The sequence below is a fragment of the Micropterus dolomieu genome, linkage group LG18, assembly GCF_021292245.1.
Source record: "Micropterus dolomieu isolate WLL.071019.BEF.003 ecotype Adirondacks linkage group LG18, ASM2129224v1, whole genome shotgun sequence".
Taxonomy (NCBI): Eukaryota; Metazoa; Chordata; class Actinopteri; order Centrarchiformes; family Centrarchidae; genus Micropterus; species Micropterus dolomieu.
This window is the reverse complement of record NC_060167.1, coordinates 17,174,352-17,184,232: the sequence shown is the minus strand read 5'-3', so window position 1 is coordinate 17,184,232 and position 9,881 is coordinate 17,174,352. Positions and strand designations below refer to the sequence as shown.

General features: G+C 41.9%; 2 protein-coding genes across 12 annotated transcripts in view; one reads left to right on the top strand and one right to left on the bottom strand.

The window, feature by feature from the left end:
• The window catches only part of LOC123987425 (metalloproteinase inhibitor 4-like), a 39,405-nt gene that overhangs the window by 8,139 nt on the left and 21,385 nt on the right, over positions 1-9,881 (top strand). For 4 of the 11 annotated variants that reach the window (XM_046076327.1, XM_046076321.1, XM_046076322.1 and 1 more), the window contains exon 2: positions 483-1,054. The exons of 3 other annotated variants lie outside the window; for them this stretch is intronic. In XM_046076327.1, the coding sequence (XP_045932283.1) occupies positions 886-1,054 (169 nt within the window). In that variant the 5' untranslated portion in view covers positions 483-885. Of the gene's footprint in view, positions 1-482; positions 1,059-2,307; positions 2,382-9,881 lie in introns of those variants that run through there. 4 more of the 11 variants (XM_046076324.1, XM_046076332.1, XM_046076331.1 and 1 more) reach the window with 3 other exon arrangements.
• Positions 4,446-9,881, bottom strand: part of syn2b (synapsin IIb) — an 84,038-nt gene continuing 78,602 nt past the window's right edge. The window contains exons 13-14 of the mRNA XM_046076315.1: positions 5,401-6,289; positions 4,446-4,717 (exon numbers count right to left, since the gene is read on the bottom strand). Of these exons, the coding sequence (XP_045932271.1) occupies positions 4,564-4,717; positions 5,401-6,289 (1,043 nt within the window). The 3' untranslated portion in view covers positions 4,446-4,563. The remainder of the gene's footprint in view (positions 4,718-5,400; positions 6,290-9,881) is intronic.

The window sequence follows — 9,881 nt, the reverse complement described above, 5'->3', positions numbered from 1 at the left end:
CTCTCTATTAATGTGCTTGGACACAGAGCTCTGTGAACAGCCAGCCTCTTTAGCAATGACCTTTTGTGTCTTGCCCTCCTTGTGCAAGGTGTCAATGGTCGTCTTTTGGACAGCTGTCAAGTCAGCAGTCTTCCCCATGATTGTGCAGCCTACAAAACTAGACTGAGAGACCATTTAAAGGCCTTTGCAGGTGTTTTGAGTTAATTAGCTGATTAATGAGTGTGACACGAGGTGTCTTCAATATTGAACCTTTTCACAATATTCCAATTTGCTGAGATACTGATTTTGGGGTTTTCATTAGTTGTCAGTTATAATCATCAAAATTAAAAGGAATGAACACTTGAAATATATCAGTCTGTGTGGAATGAATGTATACATTATACAAGTTTCACTTTTTGAATGGAATTACTGAAATAAATCAACTTTTTGATGATATTCTAATTATATGACCAGCACCTGTATTCTGCTCTGATGGAGAGCAGGTGAGTGTGTGCCCACAGGAGCAGCCGCCTGGCCAGACCCAACAGCTGCGCCGAGCGCACCCCGCCCTGGCGGTTTATGTAGGCTGCCGCGGCCCTGTAGTCGGTGTGGAGCAGCACGTGCTGGTCCCGTAGCAGAGGGGAGAATGTCGGATCACCTTCCACACCGTGAGGAGCTCCAGCATGTTTTTGTGGAGAGGCCTGCGGCCCTGCCACAGACCGCCCACCACCAGAGAAAGGCAGGTCCCGCCCCAGCCCATCAGGGAGGCGTCTGTGAAGACCGATATATGGGACGTGACCCTGCCTGGGGGAACCCCGACCGAAGAGAGAGGGGGTCGCACCAGTAGGCCAGATCAGGTGCCTCTGTCTCACCGGATCGGATGAACCAGCGCTGCAGCCTTCTCATATGGAGAAGGCCCAGGGGGAACACCACGTGAGCCACCAACATGAGGCCCAGAAGCCTCATGACCGACAGAGCTGCGAGGGACAACACGGTGGAGCAGCTCTACCAGAACATCCACCATCTCCTGAGAGAGCCGCGTTCTCCGGAGAGAGGAGTCCAGTACCACGCCAAGGTAGGTGAGTCTCTGGGAGGGGAGAGGAGCACTCTTCTTCCAGTACACTGTGAAGCCCAGATAAGACAGTTGTGTGACTAGCTGGTCTCTTCCCTTGGGTTGTTGTGGCCGTTTTGTTGCAGTGTTTTATGTCATGTAGGTCACGTTAGTTACAGCGACTGAGGTGGAGAGGCTGTGTACCTGAGTAACGTTATTGGTAAAACCCATAGACTGTATATAAAAACCACAATAAACATAAACTGAATGTTACGAAGCAAACAGCGGCAACTCCGAGCTACTGTAGCGTTAGCTGGCTGCTCCTGGCTGCATCACTACAGGCTAACGTTAGTAAACAAATCGCTCCACATTTGCTTTTTACCGTTACATCCTCTCTGCAAGCTAAATCAACAGTGGCACACAGGATAGTAACACGGGTCGCGTTAGTTGGTGAAGTAATATGGAAAGCTAAGGTTATATAACTTTGCACCAGATAACATTAGCAACTGCTCAGTGTTAGCCTGCGAGCTAACGTGACTTTCTCTGTGTTTCTCCAGCTTTACTAATGATTGACATCATCTGAACCTGTTTGGTCTGATGGGCTTCAGCACATAAACCTTTATTGATGTTTTGTATCCTTACGTGGAGCCTGTGTTTTGCTGTGAGCCGGTGGTTTTATGGTGTTAGTGGACTGCATGTCGTTAGCTGCCGTGTTGTCGCTGTAGTACGAGAGGCTTGAGAGCGCGCACAGGAGAAAACAGGCATGCGCTTCATTTTTAAGTGAGTTTTGAGCCCATTGACAATAAGGCAATGAAAATTTGATTAATTTCATTGAAAAACTTACATATAGTCCCTTTAAGCTGAATACTAGTAAATTTTATATGGTTGTCCACCTGATTTTGTATCCACCATAGACATTAGCAGAACTGCCTTTTTGTTCTATTAGTCATAATAGCCTATTACTGAATTTTTTTCTAAAGGGCAGATACTTGAGAGAGTTTGAGAAAGCTGTTAAAGCCTCACTGAAATTCATGAGAGCACTTAACTCCCCACCTACATTAATCATATCAGACATACTTCTGAGTTACGGCATGTCTCTTCCTGATCCTTTCATGACACTTTAAGATGTCTACTGGGCCAGGACTGAGACCTATGGAGAGGCAGCTGTACTCCTCACCTATAATGAAAACCCTAGCTAGTTATCTTTTATTTTGTGTCTTTATATGACAAAACTGAAGCAGCAGAGGCCGAGATATCCTGTTTTTTTTTGTTTATAGAATGGGCCAAGCCACAAGAACACTGAATTCTACTTATCCCCGCATTGCAACTTTTCATTCATCTTCCCTGCATGGTGAGTACCCATGCAGTTTGTAACAAAGACTTTCTGTTAAAATGTTGCAGTCCTCAAGCCTAACCCTGTTGACGTCATAAGACTTAATTTTGACAAAGCTCCTCCAGAGCCCCAGAAGACAGTAAACAGCTGATTCCACAGACTGAGTAATTACCCTAATAATGAATACCGGTAAACAGATGTTTATGTGTTAAATTGATGCAATTTCTCTTTTGTTCTGATGGCACAGCCATCAGCATGATGTATCTTACTTAGTGAATCAGTGGAATGATGGAACCACATCTTTATTAACTTTTATCTGTACAGGAAAGAAAAAACAGTATCAGTCACCAGATCATGCAAAGCAGTATTGCGTTACAAATAAAAACACATTACAAAACAAACAATATATACTGTACCATTAATATGGAGCCTCAATAAATAAATAAATAAATAAATCCATATATTACAAAAAATAAACTCCTGAGATGACACATACATACATACAAATACAATATGTTATAATTTACTGCAACATAGTACTGGAGATGGATTAACAGGTTGGTAAGCAGTTCTTAAGTGTTTTTTTATTTTTTACTCATAGGAACATGAAATGCTGCAACTCAACTGAAAATAACCAGTCAAGGTACTGTGTTCATTCCAGGTTGCCTTAAATTCAGTTCCACAATCCAAGCAGGATAATCACAAAAATCAACTGTTTTATATGGCATATTCATCGGAGCCAGCTTCTGACTGCAGTAAAAAAGCAACCTGGAAAGTTGCCACTGAACGGAACCTTAAAGGGAATGTAAGAATAAGGTATTTGACAGATACACAAGTCCTGTATGTATGGTCATATTTATATTTATAATAGGGTGACAGTGCTCAACAGTCACGTTGAGGTGTTATTGCACTACTGTCTCAATGTCTTTTAATGAGAATAATCAACAAAGTACAATACTGTTGATAGATCTACACAGAGGTGAAACAAGAGATCACCAGTCACAGCTACAGACATGAGTCTTTTTACTCTTTGAAATGCATTCAGTTGCTTTTTAGGACTGATTTATTCAGTCTCGTGCACTATGCTCAATCCCAAAGCTCCCAAAACAACAAAAGGTGCAATCAGTCTCGGCCTCAATAGTTAGTACTTATTCAGACGCTTGAAGTAAATGAACGGATTTCAAGTTGTAATCGACCCAGGTCTGCACAGCTAACAAATGTAGCTGTGAATTGAAAACATGTTCACAATAAGGCTACAACATCGAGAGAGAGAGAGAGAGAGAGAGAGAGAGAGAGACAAGGAGGGCAAAACTCAACACTGACAAGAGATCCCTTCTGCTCCAAAAGTCACACCGAGCCACTTGAAGGAGCCATGCATGACAACACAGATGAACATTCACATATTTCCAACTCCCTCACGTGACAATGAACCTCAAGGCTTGTTGACAAAAAGAAGGGGCAGCAATGATGAGCCCAGTAGTCAGTAGCCAAGGACCAGAGACACACAACGGCTGGATTTACAAAGAAACAAATGATTAATTCAAGAAGTTTTTTTTTCTTCTTTTACTCACATACTTCACTTACTGACCAAAACAGATTCACTGTGAGGGAAACCATCAAATGCCAAGTATCTGATTATTTTTGAAACGTGTATGAATCTAGTCACTGAATGAAAGAGTTATGCCACTGACAAAAGCTTATTGAAAAGTGCTACTGATTTTTTTATATTATTGGCTTAGCTCCCTTTATAGCTATATATGTTTATATTTATATACTGTATATATTACATATATAAGATATACACAGTATATATATACTGTCTATACTGTACATCCATCTATGATCTTGAATTATATTTTTTATATACTTCAGAAAGTGTTCCTTAAAGTGTGCTCTGGGAAATATAAACATTTTCTTATTCTATTCTATTCTATTCTTCATCAATGACGTAACACCTTCAGTCGACTTACTCTGGGACAGCATTATTAACTGAATATCATACCCTGCAGGCCTCACAATTACTCACACAGAGAAGCTGAAAGTGGAGGAGAAGAGGGACCAGGACAGAGGGAAACAGAACAGTTAACACACAAAGTTTAATCTCAGACTGGTTCACATTTAATGTCAATCAAGTCAATCACTGGCCAGTAGTAAAAGGGGGGCCAGAATCAATAAGGGGCTGACTACGGTTCGGCTGTGCCTAGTCAGAGAAAAGGCTGGCAAAGGACTTTCGGAGGTTGCGAATGGTCTCGGCCTTCACCTCTTCTTGGCCGTCACCTCCAGAGCTCGAGACACCGCGGAAGAAAGAAGAGTCGCTGAAGGCGTTGAAGGCATTGGTCAGGGACTGGGACTTACTTGGAGGGGAAGATGAGGGGAAAAAGAGGGAGGAGAAGAAGGTGACGAAGAGGGAGGAAGGATGGGAGGCAGGGAGGAATGAAGGAAGGGGAGAACACAGGATATGTGAATGATAATAGGATAAGTTAAAGGCAAAAGGAAGACAAACAGGGAAATGTGTAAGAGGGACAAAAAGTCACAGATAACAATATTTGTACAATAATCTCCCCACATTTAAGCAGTATATTAACATATAAACATAAAATTAAACATGTTATCATTATATAGAGGGCCGATATACAGACACTGAAGTGTATATTAATTTACAGTATTTTCAATGAAAACTTTCTATGAACGCATATTGAATATAATAACAACTGCGTTATATTATATTTTCTTTTTTAACTGTTTATATGCCAACATTCAGTTTTGGATGGTTCACAAGAGGAGTCAAAGTTGTTAACCAATACATCTCTAAACCTTTAAAAATTGCCATATATCTGCTTAAAACTACATTATAGTATGTATTACATTTTTATATACTGCTTATGAATGCTAAATAGGAAGGCTGCAAATGATTGGAATTCGACATACACATATTATCTTTTTACAGAAGAATGTCTTTTGATATTTAATTTGTCACAAGGTATGGCCCATTGAAGTGCATGTATCTGCAACAGTTCACTAATAATACGGTTCTTACTTCAGCAGAGGATGGGTCTTTTGCTGGGATGCTGGCTGTTCTTCCACGGGGGCCTGGGCTTCATCGGAGGTCGCGGCAGCCTCATCTGGGGCCGCAGCAGCTTCATCTGGGCCAGGCTCAGGGTTTAGGGAAGGAGAGGCCGGCTTGGCCTGGGGCTGAGCCTTAGCTGGAGACTGGGCATTAAGCGGGGAGTGGCTGGCTTTGGCTGGGGACTGAACCTGTGCTGGGGCAGGGGCTGAGGCGGTATCTGAGGTCTGAGTGGGTGCTGGGACTTGGGCAGCGGGTTGGGGTTTAGGTGAAGCTTTGGGAGGAGGCGGGGTTTGCGGCTTTGGCTGGAGCTGTGGCCTTGAATTCCTGCGTACAGGAGGGATAGGCTTTGCAGGCGGTGTGGGTTTGGGGGGCAGCTCTTTTGGTTTGCCAGGAGCTGGAGATGGGGAGCTCTGAGGCTGGGGCTTGGGCTGCTCTGTGGTAGGACCTGAGGCTGGGGGAGAGGCTGGGGGTGGAGCTGGGGCTGGAGCTGGGGTTGAAGCCGAGGATGGAGGGGAGCCTGGAGCTATGGCTGCTGCTGCTGCTGCTGCTGCTGCTTTGGTTGGGGAAGAGCCTGGAGCTGCTGAGGCTGCTGCTGCTGCTTTACCTGGGGATGATGGTGAAGCTTTTGCTGGGGCTGGGGTGGAAGCAGAACCTGGGGCTGACTTTGTGACGGATGGGGCTCTCGTCATTGGGGGAGGCCTCGGCACTGGAGGCTTTGTAACTGAGGCGGCCCTCTGGACTGGTTTCTGAGCTGGACCTGGGACAGGTTTTTGGGCCTGGCTGGGCTTTGGTACTGGTTCAGATGCTCTCTTAGCTGACTCTGTTGATGGCTCTACACTCTGTGATTTCACTGGTGCACCTAAAAGATTGAGATAAAAAGTTATATTAGATTATAGATCAATGCCAATATATTGCATAACGGCAAGAAAAGCAAAAAAGCAAAAGGCGAAGTAAAGGAAACAAATAAATAAGCATCATTATATCTAAGATCTCGCACCTATTGTTTCAGGGCAGCAGCTAGAAAACCAGGCGCCTATAACACTCACCAAAGACTAAAGCAGAACATGATACAGATAATAAGCTTGAGTCTGGACATGCTAATTCACACGATGACCTCTCACATTCAAAGAACCATCCTAACCAACTCATCTGTCAAGAACAGGCTGGGGGCAAAGCAGGCTCTGACTGTTTAGACTGCAATGACCAGCAGGGGGTAGCAGATCAACGCTTACGAGAAGGTGTGTTGACAAGCCCATCATGCCAAGTGTTAGATGCTTTTATGTCTCATGTCACCCTGAGGAGGAAATGTGTTGATTTTAAAAAAGAGACAACAAGAGTAAAGGAAAGAGTGGGAGATGAGAATGAAAGAAAGTAAATAACAAAAGGAGAGATGATACAACCAAGAAAGAGTAATGGCGTCAAACAACTCAACGACCCAAACACAGGAGGCAGCAAAGCAACCAGTCATGCAGAACAAAAGAAACAAGTGATTACACATGCTAAGTAGGATGTGTCTGGGCAGGGATGAGTTTCCAACGGCTGATTTTGACACTTTTCAGGATCCCGGATTATAGTTGAGTATGTTAACTATAAGTAAAAGGGTAACTTTGGTATTTTTCAACCTTCTTTTCCCATGTTTTTGTGTCTGTGTGACTAAAGATTTTTTTTTTAAATCTTCCAGTGCTGCGTGAGCACAATGCAGTCGACAGCAGTGAGACACGGCTGCAACATAATCCTTTCGGGCTATTGCGCCCTGTCAAAGTACGTCTACTTAAGTGCTTGTTTTTGCCACTGACAGGCTCAGATTGTTATTACACGTGTCTGACAACATTGTAGAAAGGATCCCTACAGAGATAGACCTTTTTTTAAGAGTAGATTTGTATGTTGCTCTTGTCAATGCCACCACATACCATTGAACGCAGGAGTTGCTGGTGTACCGCTGCCTCTGTCGGTTAGTTTGTTTTATTAGCTTTGGTGTTTTAAAGGGATAAAAACACCAAAGTCACACAATGACTACCCGACTGAGGCAACAGGAGACCAGGGAGGTAAAATGACTATTTTTGTAAAGGGAGTCTGGTGTCTTTGACAAGATCGGTATAGCAACCCTTTCTGGCTAAACAAAAAGGATCTTACTCGTTAAAAAAAGGTCTAAAACAAGCACTTCAGTGGATGTACTTTTTTACGTTGCAGCCCTGTCTCGCTGCTGCTGACTGCAGTGCGCTCGCTCAGTGCTGGACCAATTACCCTTTAAAGCCTCTTCAAAAAGATTTCTTTGAAGACAGTTTGGAAGAGTATATAAATGTATGTTTAGTGTAAACATTTACATTTACAGTTTGTGGATTTTTGACAACATTATCTACATGATAATACTAGATCCCATGATCACAACAACAACTTCATGAAAATTCATCCCACACATTCTCAGACAGTCATTGTTGTAAGGCAGCTAAATGGCTATAAGTCTTACGTTTGATCAGAGTTTGCCATATAGAATCCCAATGGTTGCTTTGGACTCACAAAGCATAAAAACCAAAGAAAACACCATTTGTACAAACATAATTTGTAAAGGGAGCCACAATAAGAATTTGCTTGGATACAAACCCTAAATTTCTCATTATTTTTAATTATGTACTTCTTAATTATACATTATATTTGTTGACTGTAGATTGTATTTTTACTTGGGCAACTGCTTTCAGGCAGTTCAGCCACAAACTGGTAAAGCCTTTGGTGTTTGCGCAATCAGGAAAGATTAAGGCAACTAATATTTGCAGTCAGATGCTGTATGAAGATCAAATATCAGAAATGTAATGGTCTGGATCCAAGCAAATCAGGAATGATCATGCAGAGAAAGAAAAAGATGTTTATTTTCTTTGACAAGTTTCATTAATCAGGTATCCAGGTTTAATAAATTCATATAAGGCCACTTTGTCTTGTCTCAGGTATTATAACACAGAACAATGAAGGTTAATTTACAACCAAAGGCAACACCAAGCAGTTATTCACAAAACATTCAGATATTGCAAATGTGGCTGTGTTGCTTGACAGGAGGAAAAAACACTTTGTTTACCATAAACTGATTTGCACCATAACATACAGGATTTAGAGATGATTAGAAGGACTCAAAAGCCAAACAATGAGCGCTCAGACAGAAACGGCACTGAGGTGACCAGATCTTGCACAGTGATCATGAGCAGCACATTTAAGAGGTGATATTACTTTCCATTTAAGAATGCATACAAAGTCAACAGAACATCCATCTATAAATAAGCGCATGTCTGCCACTGTCCAAAGCTTTTGTTTGCAACAGTGTTGCAATGAGGATTATTATCTTTGAAAGGCAATGTCATTAATGTCAGATGTTTTTTTATGATGAAAAATGCCAGTTTAGGGGGTATTACACTTGTTAAAGCACTTTGTAACTTGTTTTTGAAAAGTGCTCTACAAATAAGGATTATTATTATTATTATTATTACCTAATTTAATTTTCCTACTTGCGCTAATGCAAATGTGTGTTGACCCATGTGAGTTCATTTTTCCAGAGCCGATGCTGCCTAAACGATGTTAGCATGAAGCCTGTGTAACTGTCGCACTGAATGAAGCTGTGCAATGCAATTTAGCGCACCAAAGCCATCGACTTGTTCCATTATCCAACTTGTACAATGAAAATTGAGGAGGAAAGTCTAAAACCGGAATCATACAATGTTAACAGCTGCAGATGAATTATACTTCACGCACTGACCGCAAATAAATGAAACTGAAGTCCGATTTGCACATCTCAACATCTAAACACTGTGGACACATGTTCATCTCTAACAATTCCTGTAAAACATAAAAAGCTGGCATTCCTAAAACAACCACCACAAATATATTAAACACGACATGGAGTACAGGCATTTTCCACATCCATGCAAAATGAGGAAAAAAGGAATTCAAGACAATGAATAAACATGCTAACACACACGCACACAGTTCAACACCAATAATAATAGCTTTCCCATGTTCTATGCTGCTTTTAGTAGGAACATTTAGTTTTAACACACCAGCCCTGAGCACAAACATCACCACACTAACACAGATGCTATGGCTACAATTAAACTCAACAAGATGGCTAAAAGCACTGTACACTGGTTTGTTAGTTCAAGTGATAAAAGTCACAAGTTCAACAGAGGCAAAGCAGCTTAAACAGACAGCAGAGGTTCTTTTCTTTTCTTGGACCCAGATTACTGCAGTGATTATTACTGTCAACATCCCACTGAAGCCATGATACCAGTGCATTAGTTTGAGTCAACGATGATGGACACTGTTACATTCAAGGGACAGAGATAAGAATGCAGATGAAATACAAACTGCTCTTACTTTTAAAGGAATCATTTTGGGAAATACGCAGTCATTGCCAAGAATTAGATGAGAAGATTGATACCACTATCACGATTGTGCGGTAAATATGAAGC